The sequence below is a fragment of the Rissa tridactyla genome, chromosome 7 (genome assembly GCF_028500815.1).
Source record: "Rissa tridactyla isolate bRisTri1 chromosome 7, bRisTri1.patW.cur.20221130, whole genome shotgun sequence".
NCBI classification, from domain to species: Eukaryota; Metazoa; Chordata; class Aves; order Charadriiformes; family Laridae; genus Rissa; species Rissa tridactyla.
In genome coordinates, this window is record NC_071472.1 from 10,876,856 (window position 1) to 10,894,436 (window position 17,581).

Below are 17,581 nucleotides of genomic sequence, written 5' to 3' on the forward strand. Positions count from 1 at the left end.
GACAGAGAGATGAATCACCTCAGTTGAAATTATTATATCTCAAACAACAAAAGTGTCTTTTACTACAAGATCCAAGTATCTTTTACCACAAAGATGTGATGTGTCCATGATAAAGCTGGAATGTTCCATTCTGCCTATGAGTTAATCAGAAGTGATTATTGTCATCTCCTGCAGCACATCTTTTTTCTTTGCACTTAGGTTCCTCAGCATTCCAGCATTATGAAGTATCAGCCATTTTGTACACACTATGCAGCCACAAGTTACAAACCTCGAAAACTTTCCCGACCACTGAGGCAGGGCGCCCAGGTAACAAGTCCTCTCAAATACAGACTTTGCTGAAGTCACTCTCAACCCTACGTTTCTACAATTATTTGCTTTATTTTGTCGAAAAGTTTGATACCAAAAGGCTTACAACATTCTGAAAACCTTTGATGTCTGTATTTTTCAAGGATGAGTTGGTTCAAGTAGTTGCTTCTCCTGAGGGGCAGCTTGACCTGGTCTCCCAGAGGATGGATTTTCACAAACCATCCCCAGAAGAAGTAGCAGAAAGGGATATCAGCCTCTTAAAACTGGTTCCTCCCCAAGCTTTAGTCTACCCTACAGAGAGCAACCCACTTCGCATTTTTGTAAGTAGACGCTGACTTCCACAAAGAACCTAAGAAAGGAGGGGAAAAGGTGTTTGTTTCATCAGAAGCCTGATGTGGATTTGGTGGGCAATTTTCTGACTCAGATTATTATATAAAACTATCCAGAGTGAGAGTAGTCCTTCAAGGTGCAAGCCCTGGTAGGTAAGAGTCACAGAGCTCATCCTGCTGAGAGGGGCACCATTTCACTTTAACGTGGAATTTGATCAGTTTCGGGGAGGGATGATAAGACAAAGTTGCCAGTGATGGCAGAGAACTGGAGACCCAGTCTCACACTCCACAAATGGTCACTCATCCCAGGATTTCCTGGAACACCATGGGGCCCCTCCCTTCTTCTCCTCCATTTGTTTCCCCATTTGAATGTTAGAAGAAAAGCCATGATCTTGGCATCTCAGTCCTTCTATAACCTCATGCTCTTGTCGAGGTAGGTAGGACAGGTGCAGTCTTTTCCTTCTCTACAGCTAGGGGACTACAGTTTTGCCTGATCCTTAGGTAAACTGCGAAAAGTGAAGTCAAACTCTTTGCTCACATTACTTCCTGCTGCCTTAAAGTTTCCAACAGTTCTCATAGCATCCCAAAACCACATTTCCAAATTATTAGGCACAGAGATTCAAAAAATCACAACCACGTGCATGGGAAGATTTTCTGTTACTTAATTGTCGTGTAGATTGTACTACTTGGCACCAACTACAGAAGGTATTTCCCACACAGCGCAGCATAGCCTGGAGGTCTGTGAGGTGTCTCTGAGCAGTCAGAGACAGCTGTATAGTTCAGCGAAGTGCTGTGCGTGGGTACAGGCAGCACCTCCGTGCCAGCGTGGCACCATGCCTGACTTGGGTGGCTCTGTCTTTCAGCATTACTTAGCTGCAATGGCCCAGTGCCCAGTGTGCTAGTCTGGTGGTCTTGGCATAACATATACGGTATAGACTTGTCCTCGCTGCTTGCGGCCAGGAGTCCAGTGGACTTACTGATGAGATCCTCTGTGCATCTCATTCATCCCTCTGTCACGTCAGTGTAAGAGCCAGGCACAGCCAGATCCCATGCTACCCAGTGTTAGACTTTATTCAGAAACAGACGCTAGTGCAGTGAAATAGGTGGCAAAATGCTCACTAGCTTCCACGGCAGCGAGGCCAATTCCCATTCTTGGATTCTGAACTGTTCAGAGAATCAGCAATGGATTTTGGAGTAATCAGGCGATAGTTTTTTCTTCCACACTTGGAGACAACACCTAAGTTGCTGTATTTTGGATAGCAGAGAGCATGGATAAAACAGACAGATTATGGGTCTCTGATGAGGGGAATAGACAGGAAATGGAGGTCACACCAAACAAAAAAGTCACAGTGAGATAAAGGTGTGAATCTGGGGAGACTACATTTATTGTAAGAACTGAATTTTCATCAATGTAATTCTTTATGGTGCTCAGAACAATTTTTTTAAATAATCTCTTCTTTGTTTTTAGAACCCCACTCCAGGATTAGTTCCAGTTTTACCTCCTTTGGCCTATTCTGAAACAAATATTGAATATCATCTTTGTCCTCATCCAAAATACACCTTTACCAAGGAATGCCCCAAAGGATCCAGTATTCCAGTCACACAAAAGAAATTTCTGCATCACAAGGTATGGCCTTTTGGGGTTATTGCATGAGTATCTGGCTTGGGTATGTTCTTGCTGAGAATTTGCTCCAAGGAATCAAAAAGAAAGATGAATAGTCATCCTAGACAGAAGATATTGCCAAATATAAATGATGTGTGCACCTAAATAGTCACTCCATGGGTCAGAATAACTTGTTCTTGTCTCTTTATCCATGTCTCTTATTTATCCCTGAATACTTCTCCGCTCTTTCCTTCTTTTCCCTGTCTGTTGTATTTCCCTGACCTTGCAGTGGAGGAAGCATCTTTTAAATGTGTAGAACTGCAGCTTCCCAGATTCAATTCTCAGCCAAGAAGTCAGATGCTCTGTCCTGCAAGCCTCTCTCCCCACTGCCTTATGCATTAGAGGTCTGATTGCTGTAGCACTTGTCATTTCAGGAAGTGATTTGTGGAGTAATGGAATGGAGAAGATTCTTGCCAGTGGTGCATTCCACTTTTTCTAACACTCCTGCATTGACAAGTACAATACCTAGGTAAGAAAGAATTGGAATATACAGTGCCTGTACCCTGCACCAGTAGTCTGTAACTACATTGACCAGTAACTAGGCCCGCAGATAAAAATGGGCCTACAGGTGGAATTAATTGCTGCTTAGAAATCCAAAACCAATGGGGAAAACCCCTAGTGACCCCCTTGAAGGATGGGTTAAGAACAATATCATTAGAGGAAATGCCTAGCCCTAGAAGGAGAGTTCCAGTCTGGATTTTCAATAACATCTCTCCTGACTGCTTTTTGATTCAGTGCTAGAAGACCCCAGGAGGTACAAACTCTGTCTGTCCTGCACAAGTACAAACAGTAAAACCTTTAACATATGGGCACCTACGCCCTGTGGTAGGCAACATCTCTCAGGTTCATGTTCCCTCATATTGCAGCAGTTCCTGGTGTAGTCAGATTTTCCGGGAATTTTTAAAAGTACATAATCTTCATTGTAACTACAACTACTTTGAAGCTTCAAAATATAAGCATTCAGTGCAGTTACTCTCTGCTCATCTTATCCATCACAGGGATCCTTACAGTTTAGATATGCTTCCAAGACATGTACCACCAATGCTGTGTGACTTACCTGAGAGAGACAGGGAGAACATAATTGACCAGTAAGTTTCTCCTCTATTTTGTATTCAGCGTGATTGATCATGTCTTAACCACTTGTATAGATGTGTCTAAACCTGTCCCAAGAGATCCTCAGTGGCAAAAGCACAAAGTTCTTTTTGCATAAAACATACTTTTGTTTTTATTGGCTAAAAAATACTTTTAAAAGGATAAAGCCCAATTCTTATTTGTCCTACTAATTTTTAGTGAGACAGATGAAACTGAGTTCAAAATGGTTCTTACTCCAGAGATGCTGAGAGCTGAATTTCCACAAATTGGGCAGGCACTCTCAGAAGACGGCAAAGAGAAATCAGCAAAAGAAGAAAAGTAAGTATAATTTGAAATTAGGGGAGAGGAATGGGAAGGAATCTTAAGACAAGCATTCCCTGCAGAATTATGTAGAAAGTTGTACTGAGATGCTCTAAGGGCTCCATCACAAGTGGGACACAGATCTTGTACTCTGAGCAAATTTGTGCTGCAAATGCAATCTCTGGATTGGACTTCAGAAAGCAGCTGTGAATGTGGCACACTGGCCTGGATGTCTCTGACTTCAGTTTTATCAATATGATCTAACACTAGAGGCAGTTTTCTTGCCTTCACAGAGATATTCAACGTTCTTGGACCAGTGGCTTTTGCCTTTCAATGACCCTTTTGGTTAGATATTTATTAATGCTGGCAGAGGAGTGAGCCCTTAGAATTTCCCCCTGGTGTGGTGCTTTTTTCTCAGGCTTTTCCTAGGAGTGGGTCACATTTGCTCAGCTGTCTGAGCTTCACACTCCACCAACACTGTGTCTTAGGCATACAGCACAGCATGTAAAATAACTTGCATTCATAAACACAGAATTACCTGCTCCCTAAAATGTTGTAAACTGGCTGCTGTAAGAGCCAAATTCTGCCTTTTGCCTCCAGTGTTGTCAGGCCAATGTCCTGAGTTTGAAACTCAGCAGAGAAACCTTGAGGGGCAACCTGAGGACAAGGAAAGCTCTGAGGGACAAATGGGTCTTTGATGGGGTTGATGATTACCACCATGGTTTAAGAGCAGCATTTCAGAATTGCCCAGCAGTTCTGTGGGGCTGAAGCAGAAGTGGATGCACTGTGTGAAGCCTGGGGGTGCGTGATGTTGCAGAAAGGATGCAAAGAAGTGTATGAGCTGGTAAGTGGGACACTACAGACAGTGGTCTTGAGCAGCAGCAATGTGGGTAGGATAAGTGATTGCAGAGCAACACAGGAGAAGGTGCTGAGTTCTAACCCTGTGTTTTCCTTGTGTGACTTGGAGCAAGTGAATTAATCTTTCAGTTGCCCCCTCTTTAAAGTGGCCGTGATGTGACTTAGATGTCAGGATATGCATAATAGCCTGAAACTTTCAGAGTCATCAAGAGATTGGGGTGTCTCATTTTCTTTAATTTTAGAGAGAAATTATTTGATTGACACTGAAATCCTGTGCAACTGTCAACATTAAACTTTAAAAGTGTTATGTATTATGAGCTCTCTGACAAAACACTGATTGCTCTATTGTGATTACTACAGCACAGATTGAAAATAATTTTCTGTAAAAATGCAGGTGTGTCAGACTCAGTGCTGCTTTTTGCGTTTTCTGACACACTGCTTGTCAGAACACGGGGATTTGGGATAGCTTGTGTAACTAGAGACCTTTTTTCCCACAGTGATACAATGTTGGATGGCGCTTTTCCTGGGTAAGTAATTTTATAAACGTAAGGTTCTTTTATTTTTGAAGTTTTAGATGTTTTCTTCAAAAATTAGAATGCTCTTCTATATTTAACACCTCTATTTATTTGTTGAAAGCTTCCCTATTTGATTGGCTTTGTAAAGAAGGAAACAACAATTTATTAGCAAACAATGAAGTCCCAATCCTTTCTTTTGTCACTGGAAGGTTCTTTGTTGTTATCAATGGGGTGGTGTTTCACTAGATGACAGAGAACACATTGCTCCTCTATAGGGGTTTCAGCATTTAATCCTTAAGGGAAATCGGTTTTTCATGTGGGTGCTCCTGTTCTGGCCATTACAGCATATGTTCCTTCATAGATAAAATTTAAAACTCTGTCTACTATGTGTTTACTTATCAGATCGTTAGCTTTCCTAAATGGCCAAGCCAAGAGTGAATGTTCTTTTCACAGTTTCACTCTTTTTACAGTTCTGCGGAAGTAATGGAATAGCCTCTATGTTTATTATAAAAAAGAGAGAAATTATGTATGAGTGTCTCTTCCTTTGTTTTTGTCAGCATTCCTAAGTAGCTCCCCTGGCTATTATAAATACAAATGATGTTTTAAACTTCTTGCAGAGACCTGCACAACCATCCAGATGGACATTTTCAGCCCCAAAACAACGAGCTCAGAGAGAAGGTTCAAAAACATGTAGAGAAAATGAAGCTGAAAGCACATAATAAAACCCTTATTCTGGGATAAGAGTAATTTTACAAAGTCCATGGTTTGGCACTGCTTATCCTGTTAATGCATGAGGCCTTCTCTGTTCCAGCTACATGTACTTACGTTCAGCGAGGTCAGCAACTTCTTATGCAAAGAGAACCACCAGTTATGCCACCTCTGTCAAGGACTCTCACTGTGACCATTACTCCAAACACAGTAATAGCTCCAAGAAGAGTCCTCAACCATGTACCTGCTCATTTTGTCCTGGTGTGAAGGACCAGAATACCACAGTACTACCGTGTAAATACTTTGGTAATTAATTTACAGCCCACTGTTTTCAAATAAAACGTGAAAAGTCCTCATGACCAAATTCTTATGATTTTGGTTTTTTAGTTATGACCTGTCTTTGAATTTTTGCAGGTAAGTCACTAAATCTCAGACTTGACTGTGAATCATACACTTGAGTTTTTAAATGAAAGGGAATCATAGAATCATATAATCATCTGGGTTGGAAGGGACCTTTAAAGGCCATCTAGTCCAACAACCCCTTGCAATGAGCAGGGACATCTTCAACTAGACCAGGTTGCTCAGAGCCCCGTCCAACCTGACCTTCAATTCAGTGTTTCCAGGGATGGGGTACCTACCACCTCTCTGGGCAACCTGTGCCAGTGTTTCACCACCCTCATTGTAAAATATTTCTTCCTTATATCTAGTCTGAATCTTCCCTCCTTTAGTTTAAAACCATTACCTGTTGTCCTATCGCAACAGGCCCTGCTAAAAGTTTGTCCCCATCTTTCTTGTAGGCCCCCTTTAAGTACTGAAAGACAGCAAAAAGGTCTCCCTGGAGCCTTCGCTTCTCAAGGCTGAACAACCCCAACTCTCTCAGCCTGTCCTCATAGGAGGAGTATGTGTTCTTTGATCTTCCCTTTCTGGCTGACATACCTGTAGAAGCCTTATTATTCTTTGCATCCCTTGCCAAGTTCAGCTCCAGCTGTGCCTTGGCCTTCCTGACCCCATCCCTACACAGCCAGGCAGTGTCCCTATACTCTTTCCAGGATACGTGTCCCTGCTTCCCCTGCCTGCGCATTTCCTTCTTGCCCTTTAGTTTGACCCGCAGGTCTCAACTCCGACACGTGGGTTTCTTGCCCTCCTTTCCTGATTTCTTACGCCTGGGGGTGGAGAGCTCTTGCACTCTGTGGAAAGCAAGGAAGACTTGAACACAGATACTGTCCACAAAGATAACGTCCAAGCAGATCTCATTAGCTGTTCAGGAATTTAATTAAATGCAGAGCACTCTTGGCAGAAGGGTTCACGGATTGGGTGGATGAACTCCAGAGCCTTGTGAGAGACCTGTAATGCTCGGGGTGTATTCCCTGGGAAAGGAGATTTCTCAGCATATCACCTTTCAGCTGAGATGCCTCCTACTTTCTTGTGGGTAAGCTGGAGATCAGACAAAACTGGTTTTATCCATAGTGAGTTGATGGCTCTTTTTGAAGAGTGGTACAGGCTGTTTGTGCTGAAAAGCACATATCTTGTAGATTAAAAGGCATGGAAAATGCAGCAATACATACAATGTTCCTAGGAGACATACTTCTTTCCAGACATACTTAAAACCGTCAGAAAAGAAGTTTATTTCAGAGAGAGGAGATCAGTGCAGACAAACTGTAAAAAGCCCAGGGAGAGAGAAAACGGGACAGCAGTGTGAAACTAAAGCTGCAGAATAGCCTGTATTATACTAGCTACATACTATCTCTGCTCACTTCAAAGAAATAAAAAGCCGTTAAGTTTCTGCTAACTGTCTAATTGGCAAGGGATTGTTCAGAATGCAGGTCTGGATATCTGCAGAGTTTCTCTGACTGCAAACAACTGCTTAAATATGTACACATTGCTTTTTTCTTCTGCAAGTCCTGAGGAAAGCAGTTGATCTTTTAAGAGGCGCACTAATACTTGAGCAGGTTTCTTCATGCGACCATGACAAAAACGTTGTCTCAGTTCACAGTGAAAGCATTCACAGTTCATAATTCACAGTTTAGGTTAAATCAAACATACATAAATCTTAGGAACTGTTATCCATTAGCTAAATTTTCAATGTCTAATGAAGATGTAATAAGTGTTCAGAAACAATGGTGATTAACCAAAGTTGGTCTCTTTTTCTTGCAGCAGTATCCTCTTTCCTCCCTTCTCCTCTACAGAGTTTCCTGGTCATCCCAGTGGAAATTAGTCATGCTTCTCCATTCTCCAGTGACAGACACCAGCTTTCAAAGAAATGAACCTCCTTTCTATTTAAGTGATCCTCCTTTCTGTGTTTTAAGGCTTTTGTGGACCAGGTTTCAGTGTGCAGAGAAGGTAAGAAAGAGCTATTACCTTGCCCTAAATTGTTGCTAAAATCCAAAGGGATAGCTAGTAATACACAGACCTCTGTGCATTATATCCCTGCGGGATACCTCGTAAGATGAGGCTGACTCTTCTCAAGATGATATCAGGAAATACAGCTGTGTCTAAGAACATGAAATTTGCCTAAATAATTAGAAGTCTTAGGTTTTAATATGAGGCCACTTAAGTATTCTCCTGGTTGAGAACACTTTCAGAAATGGGATATAAACTAAAAGAATTATAACCTGCAGTTAGGGATTATTCACTGTTCTATGTCTGTTCAGTGTTTCATGAAAAGGACTAAGGTGTTACAGAAAATAAATCAGAAGAAAAAGGAATGATGTAATGGAAATTGTGCTTTTGGTGTAACATTACCCAGTGCACTGGAATATTTCTGACAGTTGTTTTTATCTGGATTATCATTTATAATGTACTGAACCAGAGCATAAATTTTGGAGTGCATTTTTATGTATAAAAGACATATATATAGTTGTCTCTAAGAGACTGCTAATACCTGTTAATAAACACTCCATGCTTTATAGGGCCTTTTTTAAGGATCAGCCAGCAGGATTCAATAACAATTGTGTGAAATGTCAACATTCAACATCAGTGCTATTTAAAACAGCATTAGTGCAAACTTCAGCCTTAACATTATGTTTTTACAAAATGTGGGAAACAGTTTATTAAGGCACCTTTTAATCTGCTTTCTTAAGATTCACTAAAGATGCAAATCAGTCTTTTAAAGGAAACGCAGCATTCAATTGTAGATTAATCCCATGAATGTGCAGATTGAGTTTACATACAAGTTGCAAACTAAGATCAATTAATATGTTGTATGTAGCCATATTTCCATACTTTCTAATGATAATTTGTGGATTGCCTTATTTTGGGAATCAAAGGGCTGCATTCTTACAAGAATGTGTAAATTGATATGCAGAATGTGACAAGTTTATTTCCATTCACTGCAAATAAAATTGCTGCTGCTTCCCTTGTTTGGAAAGGATTAATTGGCTAAATGACAATGCAACAGTTTTACCAACTAAGATATATCCATCTTGACTGAAAAAGCCTGTCTTATTAGCAAGGTTAATAAACACTGACTCATGCTTTAGCTTTTCTCCCTGTTATTACATAAGAAATGAGCATTAACACTTAATCAAATGAGATGTGCATTTTAAAAATGAAGAAAATTTTCATGTTTTTATATGGAAATGATCCATGAGCTTAAATGCTCAGTAACTGGGTTATTAATCTCACTTACTGTTCCATGATGAGAGAAAACCCATCAAGGTCTTTAAAATGTAAATTAATTATATTTTGAAAGAAGGCTGGGAGAAAAACAGCAGTGTGTGTCTGATGTAAAGAAGTGGGTGAAATTATATTTTCATCTCATAAGAATAGTCTCGTGAACCCCAAACTAAAGAAACCTTGTTACCTCTGGATTTGTAACACAAGGTTCAGTTATTCAAAGCTCTAACTGAATTTTTTTCTTGTGATCTGGGCATTTATTTGGTCTCTCTCCTGCACAGGTTTTCTTGTGTCTAATAAGAGCTATGCTCACATTGCATCCTTTGCCTTATGGAAACACTGTGAAGACTTCTCTCCAGCTGTTTAACCACGGAGGATATTAACTTCTGCTGAGACCTCTCCTGCTCTTTCAGTTTGGTTGGAAATAGCCAGCAGGTTTAGAATTTGTCAGGTGAGACATACATAAACAGTGTTATTTCCTTAGAAAGCTGGATAAAGGTAAATAATAAGGACTTCTCTGTGTACTGTTGTGGGTAAATTTCTTTGTAAGTGTAATTGTCAAGTGCTGCTCTGCAATCAGTAAGCACATAAGTTAGATGGTTCTTGTAGAGACACCAAACAGGTGATGTCTGAGGGCTTCTATGACCTCTGAAAAGCAGAGGTGTCACGGATGTATCTAAATTTTGCATAGAAGTTATTTTAAGGCAGAATTGGCTTAATTTTTTTTTCTCCTCTGTTTTCTGCTTCTCCTGCTGTCAGCCTGCACACTGAGTACCAACACTGGTTGCTTGAAATAAAACTTCTTTGAGCGATTGCAGCTAGCAGTATACAGTGATAAGATAGCCTTCTCAAAATCTTTGGGGTTTTCTTTGTTGAAATTTAAAAAGCATTCAGAGAGGAACTTTAAAGGAGTCAGTAGGGTCTACAGCTGTTTGACCTGGTGGCACAGGAATCAGCTCTTCTAGCCTGAGCAGCCTCTCCAACCTCCTCCAGCGATGCTGGCTGCCAAAGGATGGTCAGTGGTAACTGCTTTGGTGTAGGGCGCTGGAGAACCATCAGAAATGCAGTGCTACAGTCACATCCAGTTCTTCTCTGGGCCTTGTGGTACAGGGTACTGTCAGTAGCAGGGTCTCAGTGTGTGGTCAGAAGAGGCCTCTTGTCTTTTCCAGGAATGGAGTCCCATTCATACCGCTCCCAGAGGCTGAAGGACTTGGTCAAAACTATCTTGTGATTCTTCATTTCTATGGACATCTCAAGTAACACGTGTCGTTTCTATAAAGCTGGAATTCGTCAGGAGTCTCCCAAAAATCCTGCTATACTGCGCCATCCTTTCATTGTCTGTGTTGTTCTGTGTCCTCTAAGAAAACTGAATTCATCAAAACCAAAACCAGTGTAATGTCATGGCGATATCTTCAATCACAAAAAAGATCCAGAAATCACACAATTTGGCCAAAAAAAGCCAGACACATCTGATAGGGCAACCTTGTGCCACTTAACACCTGCAGAAGCTAATTGGTTGTGAGGGACTTCCCAGATTATGTCTGTCCCACAGCAGGGACTTGAAAATTAAATCAGGCTGCTTCTGAAAAACTCCAGGTGATTTCAGAACACCTGCAGGAAGTATTTTTCCAGAGCACTGGTACATCAAAATAACATCTTCTGATGAGCTGCTCACTTGTGCCAGGCACTGTTTAGTTACAGCACATTCATGTTTTACCGTCCAAAGGTTAAGCTGCATTTAAGTGAGGGCTCTCCAAGGTGAAGAGCAGTAGCAAGTCCTTCTGTCTTTAAAGAAATAAAATTTCCAGGACCCAATCCTACTGTTAGTTGAGCACATTTTTAAAGGGTTACAGTTTTTCCTGCTGTTAGAAGGCCTTTCTAACTACTTCAGTCTGGTTCTGTGAGTTTTTAATTGCACAAGGGACTGAGTTAACTGATTATTTTTAATCAGTTGATTTTGTCTGGCTTCAGAATTCTGAACCAAATTACACTTCCATCACCAGCTAATTACTGGTTTATAATCATTTCACAGTGTGGAGTCCCCAGTAATCCAATATGCATTGCCTACAAATCAACAATGCCCTTTGTCACCTCAGGGATATTGGTTGCATGTATTGGCTGAGTTTCAGAGCACCAGATGAAGAAACCAAGGCTTATTTCCCTTGAGTTTGGATTTGCATGATTAGTTCTCTGTATGTTACCCTGAAAATGGACATCAAGTATCAAGAGAGAATTGCTTTCAAACAATTCTCTCTCTGCTTCCCTGCCTCTGAAGCACCTTTCCCTACAGGCAGCATCGTTTTTCGACAAACTTGCTACTTCTGCTAACACAGTAGGCACAGATGTCCCTGTGTAGGTACTGTCAGCAATCACAGTCAGTCATTTTATATATCGGTACACGAAGGCCACATACGGCTCAGGATGTGAAAAGTGTTGCTGATGAGCAATGTCCACCACCAGAGCTAGTAGCCGAAAAGCTTCTGATTTCCCTTGTAGCTGACAGACCAGGGACTCTCAAATTTTTGAAGTTAAGGTCTTCCTGCTAATAATCCCTTCATGTCAATGTGAGGAGTATTTCCAAACACTGCTGGAACACAGCTTAATTTGTAGTAGCTGTTGGGTAACACTGTAGAAAAACTGAAAAGGAACAAAGCAGCTATGTCTGCTATGATAGTAATACCCACCTTGGCCACACATTTATCCCTTCTGCAGTCACCTCTCCAGCTGCTTGCATGGACTCTTCCTCAATGGATCCTTCCTCCTGGAAAGGGATGGAGATCCTACTGATGAGCTGGCTTTCAAACCTGCCTACCAGAAACACAGTTCTGGGGTCCTATCGCTGTGAGGGTTTCCTGTCCCACAGCCTTCCCTTTTAATCTGCACCGCTAGAAATACTGGAAAACTGGGGCAGTTTCAGTGCCATTCCCAGTGCATCATCCATCATTTTGCTATCAGTCAATTTATTATAGTCACATTCTTGCCTTGCTAAAAGCAGGTGATATGGAAGCTGTGAGCTTCTATTCATGCTACTGATATAAGCATTCACATGCACTTTTGCTGAGAGTGGTGACTAAAGCTAAACTGAACAGTTCAAACGCTGGTAGCAGAAAAGGCAGGCTTCAGTACAGACTGGTCACCAACAGCAGCGTGCAGCACCCAAGGAGGCTCACAACACCCACATTTAAATCAACCGTGATTAAAACTAGCACGGACAGCTTTTTTGTGCTGCAGTCATACCTCCCACCTTAGCAGAGACATGCTTGAAGACTCCTGCATTTTAAAGGGCAACTCTACATCTTAAGAATTGAAAGGTAACAGTGAATAAAAATAACAAGTATACATAATGAGCAATCCTGGTTACTCAATTAACCAGCAGGAAAAAAAAAAGGAGTGGAGATTTGAAAGAGCAGCCCTGGGTATCAACGTGAAGCTTCAGCTGATGTAAACTGGTCCAGCCCTCTCTTGAGAACACATAGAATTTTTAATGTGGTGGTGTTTGTACTTCATATTTAGGAGGTGAGGGAAGAAGAGGTCCATATGATTTCAGTGTTACAAATGAGTGTCAAAAGGCAGAACTGCTGGCCTGATCTTCAGCCAGTAGTGCCAAATGCAGACATTTAAAGCTCAAGACAGATTTCCAGATTGTCTGAATTATTTTTAATCAACCTGCATTTCTTTCTCTTTTGCTTCTGGTTTCTGAGCTGCGAGTTATGCTCAAAGTACGTTCTCAATTTTTTTATGAAATTATGAAAGCTGGAACCTTAATTTCAAATATATACAATTAAAAACTGTGTTGCTTAATCATCTGCAAAATGATCATTTATAACAGCACCAGATACTGTGAGACTCCAGACTTACTGCTGGTGTCCTAAAACTGGTATTTCTCTCCTGGTATCGGTAAAGGTGAACCATCTTCACCTGAAGACTGATTTAGGGTCTGATCCTGTTTTTATGTGAATAATCAAGCCTCTGAAAAATCACCATGCTTAGGTATATTTGATTGTTTCTGCCTGTCAGTGTTATTTGAAATTATTGGCTGTCATCCTTGATGCTTTCTGGTCCAAAGAAGGCACAGTAAGGGAGTGGCAGAATACCTCTGTAAGAATTAAACTGTAAACAGCGGAGTCTGTGTTAACATTAAAACTACTTTTCTGCCATTTCCTTTGGACACTCAAACACTGTGTTGGTCAGAAGAAATTCTTGGTCACATCTGGATTGGGCGTGATTATTGTGGCTATGTCTGGCCATTGTTGGATTGATTATCCTGATGCATTATTTAGAAGACTCCATTTATACCAATAGGCAGATAAAACGAAAGTTAGTTTTGCAAAAGTGACATACTGAATTTTATTTAGAAGTTTTGAGTTTTGGCTTTGATCTGCCTTGGCTGAAAACAACACGGATTTTGTCTTGTCACTGACATCAATGGCATTACTATTAGCCCTTTTAAGCTATGATGTTTCTTGCTACATTAAACATTTGCCATTGACATAATCCTATATTTAAGGTGATAGACTGGAACTTGGTGCCTGAGAGATCACTTCATCCTGCTAGGCTGGGATTACACATGAGGGGCCTGACAGTAGCCTGCTTTCCTTGGAAAGCCTTTACTTTGTTCTGCTGTTAAATGCTGTTAAACGTTCGCAGTTAAATCCTGTGTGTTTATAATGGCATCAGGTGCTGCTGCGAATCACCGAGGGAGCAGATGGCAAGGAATTCAAGTACCTAACTTCATTTGATGGCCCTGGCAGTGAAGCATCCAAGTATCTTCATAGATTTGAGCCAAAGCGCTGTGCCAGAATGCAAACAAAGGAATCTTTAACCTCAGACATTGCAGCAACTTGCTAATTGTGGACAGTCCTCCTTTCAGTCTCTCAGACCCCACAGGTTGTTTGCGCTTATTGCTCTGGAGTGTGTTAGACTCCCAGAGGGACAGAGTACCATTACTAATTTATACTAATCACTCTAAAAATAACAAAAACGCTGTGGAAAAATATCAGGGAGGAGGCAGTGGAAAAGCACAACTATCCTATCTGCTCTTCCAACCCTGCAAACATACTAGATCACAGCGCAAATCTCCTTTTTAATGAAACACGGCGACATAACTCTGTAAGTACCCTGAAAGATGTCAAAATTTCCCACTCTGTGTACTGATGACATCTCACACAGGAGAAGTAAAGCTGTTCATGTACTTTTGGGAAAGAAGTGATGAATTATTACTGTGATTATGGTTATTATTTAAGTGAGTGTCTGTTCCAGGACTTGGAGATTGATGTACAATTGAATGTCACTGCTAAGGTGGATTTTCTGTATTAGATGAAAAGGTAAGGGGGATAGATAGTGGAAGAAAGTGCTTCCCAAAAGGATGAACTGAGAATAGATAAAGTCCATGAGGGTGGGTCAGTTGAAAAATGTTTTCCCAATGAGTTTCTTCACCAAATCAGAACAATGCAAGTCTGATAAAATGTTGATAAAGAAAACCAAAGGGAGCCATCTGTGATGGAAAGAGGTGCCTGTGTTTAATCACTGGATTTTTTGGCTTTAAGCAAATGTTACTGGATGAGACTGAACACATTAACCATGCAAGAGGTCATGATAGTCTCTCTTATCTTTAAGACAAGTGAATATACTAGTCTGTCTCTGTTAAACTATGCAAATGTGAGGAAGTGATGCAATCTGATTTCAGACCCCTGAAAGTAAAGAAATCCAGACACAGTGACACAGACTCAAAAATAACTATTTACATCAGCAATAATTTGTTTAACCCGCAGACAGAACTCAGATCAGTTAGAAGTCATTTATATACAGCTCAGCACTGGAAAGCCTTGCATATGTCCAGATTCTTGTTTGGTTTCATAATTTCTGCATTTGCCTATCTCTTATCTTGTTCCCTTTGAGTATTTGCTGCACTTGCTATGTGTAACAGAAACAGTGTCCGTAACTACCCAACACAAAGCTTTCCGCTGATAGCAATGGAATAATACCTTCTTGGAAGCAGGAGCACTCTTGGAAGGCCTATTTACAGGTAATATACCTGAGGCAAATTCTTACACTGACAACAGTAGGACAAACCTGGAGTTTCATGGAGAAGACCCCAATAATGTTTTAATTTTACCACTCAATGTAATATTGGAGTTAATGATTCTTGTCTTCACCCATGGTAGCCAGATCTCAGGAAGTTACTTGGCTGTAATGGACTGTCCCTCAGCTGGAAAGATTCCTGGTCACTTGTAAAACACTTGAACCACTGAATGCTTTAAGGAGTGCTGCCTTTTACAAATATTCCCCAGAAGAGTCATTTACAAATACTTTCTTCCTATGACTGATATGTAACATGACAGTTTTGCATTTTCTTACATTATACTAGACAGTGCCAGGGAGATATTTTCTTTCTTGTAAAAGTCTTTCTCTCTTTTCTCATTGCTTAAAGATATGACTATGCTTCTGATTTTCTTCAGCAAGAAGGCCTGACTGTTTTTCAGACCCGTATGGTCAAGGTAACCTGTTTCAAACTGTTTATTTGGGGACTTAACTGTTGGAGGAATTCTTAGCATCTTTTCTTTGATGAGATTATCAGCAGCAGTCCAACTCTAAACACATCAGTAATCATTATTAACGGAAGTACCCATATCATCATCTTATTCACATCTCCAGATAAGTTCACACTGCAGAAAACAGATACTAATTTATGTAAAATCTGCAGCTGTAGACTTGAACAGATATCTCAATGTCTGTTAGCAATCTTGGATTGGAGATATTCTGATTTAGATCCTGATTCTGATTTAGAGCAGCCTTCAAATGCTGAAAGAATTCCTATGGAACTGTATTAGTTTCTGTCTAATCCTGTTAGCTGCATTCTGTATGGGCAAGATTTTCAAAAAAGGCTGTAGAAATTTTGTGTGACCAACATTAGACACCACAAGAGGGTTTGAACTTAGCGACTCCATGTGATTGTAAGGTGTCTCCAGCCAGGCACACAGAATTTCTAGAATTTAGGATTTGGCTTGAGTGATTTCATTAAAAGGCAGCAATTCATATCAGAAAACTATTTGACAAAAAGCTAACTGTCTCTGAGATATGTATCTAATGCATTTTGAAATCTTTTGACTTAATGTACTTTAGTTTGTCTGCAGCTACTTGAGTAATGTAAGAGGGAACATCTTGTTTCCTTTGGAATGGAGATACTATTTGTGAAATAGCCTTTCCAGGATTGAGTCATTGATGAAAGGAGGAAGTTCATTTAATATGCTCCCATGAAAACTGCAAAGAGAAAATGGAGTTTTCAGTTTGTCTGAAAGAAAACTGTTGACAAAGTCTGGCAGCATTAAATACGGGATCTTCAGCGGTCACATGAAATAAGCTTTTTCCTTTTGTACTGATATTGACGGCACTCAAAGCAAAACATGATATCTGGATTGTTCAAGGTTTAGTACCTCAAACTGCTGAGCCAAACTCAATCCTTGCTAGAAACAAGGACAGGATGAAGTATTTGATCCAGTCACAGGTGATTAACTCTGAGGCAGCGCCATCTCCACAGTAGTAAGGGACCTGGCAGTAGAGAGTGCACAGATTGCAAGTCCAGGGAGTGGGGCATCAGCTGCCCACCCAGAACAGTTCTTTCCTGAGCACGCCCAGGCTCTGGTGTTGCCGTGAGTCTGAGGTGGAGCCAGACACCGCTTCTGCTTGTGCACATCAGATGTGCCTCTGGACTGCAGGCACCGGAAGGACCTCCTGTGAGGCACCTTTTGCCCCAGCGAACTCTGACCACAAGTCCTACATGCCCGTGCTGGAACGTAGTGCTGCTGTGAGAACACATGAAACCTGTGGGCCAAGTTCAGCCTTGGAATTCAGTTCCACTGAATGCAGTTGGTAGTTGCCTGATCAACTGAAAGTCCAGTTGGGATTGGCTGACTTCAACTAATAATTGTCATGATAGGTTTATTTTAATTATAGTCAAGGTCAGAGGCTTCATCTAGGACCCTTCTAATTACACATGAACCCTTACCAGACCCTTCTTATTAGAGCCTTCATTTTATAGATTATACATCTAAAGTCATTAAACTATTGATTCAGAAAAAAGACTGTCTCAGTTCTTAACTGTTGAGTCCTGATTGACTCATGAGAGGTTCCATTCAGCAGAATGTAACATTTTATCTTTCCTTCTAGACCTTTTCAGCATGTTCTGCCAGATTCAG

General features: G+C 40.8%; 1 protein-coding gene across 1 annotated transcript in view; it reads left to right on the top strand.

Annotated features, from left to right (window-relative positions):
* CFAP221 (cilia and flagella associated protein 221) overlaps nt 1–5,804 on the top strand; it is a 52,142-nt gene extending 46,338 nt beyond the window's left edge. Inside the window, exons 18-25 of the mRNA XM_054209821.1 lie at nt 199–306; nt 450–626; nt 2,104–2,262; nt 2,673–2,767; nt 3,297–3,386; nt 3,589–3,708; nt 5,046–5,075; nt 5,681–5,804. Coding sequence (XP_054065796.1) covers nt 199–306; nt 450–626; nt 2,104–2,262; nt 2,673–2,767; nt 3,297–3,386; nt 3,589–3,708; nt 5,046–5,075; nt 5,681–5,804 — 903 coding nt within the window. The remainder of the gene's footprint in view (nt 1–198; nt 307–449; nt 627–2,103; nt 2,263–2,672; nt 2,768–3,296; nt 3,387–3,588; nt 3,709–5,045; nt 5,076–5,680) is intronic.
* Nucleotides 5,805–17,581: the final 11,777 nt, after the last annotated feature.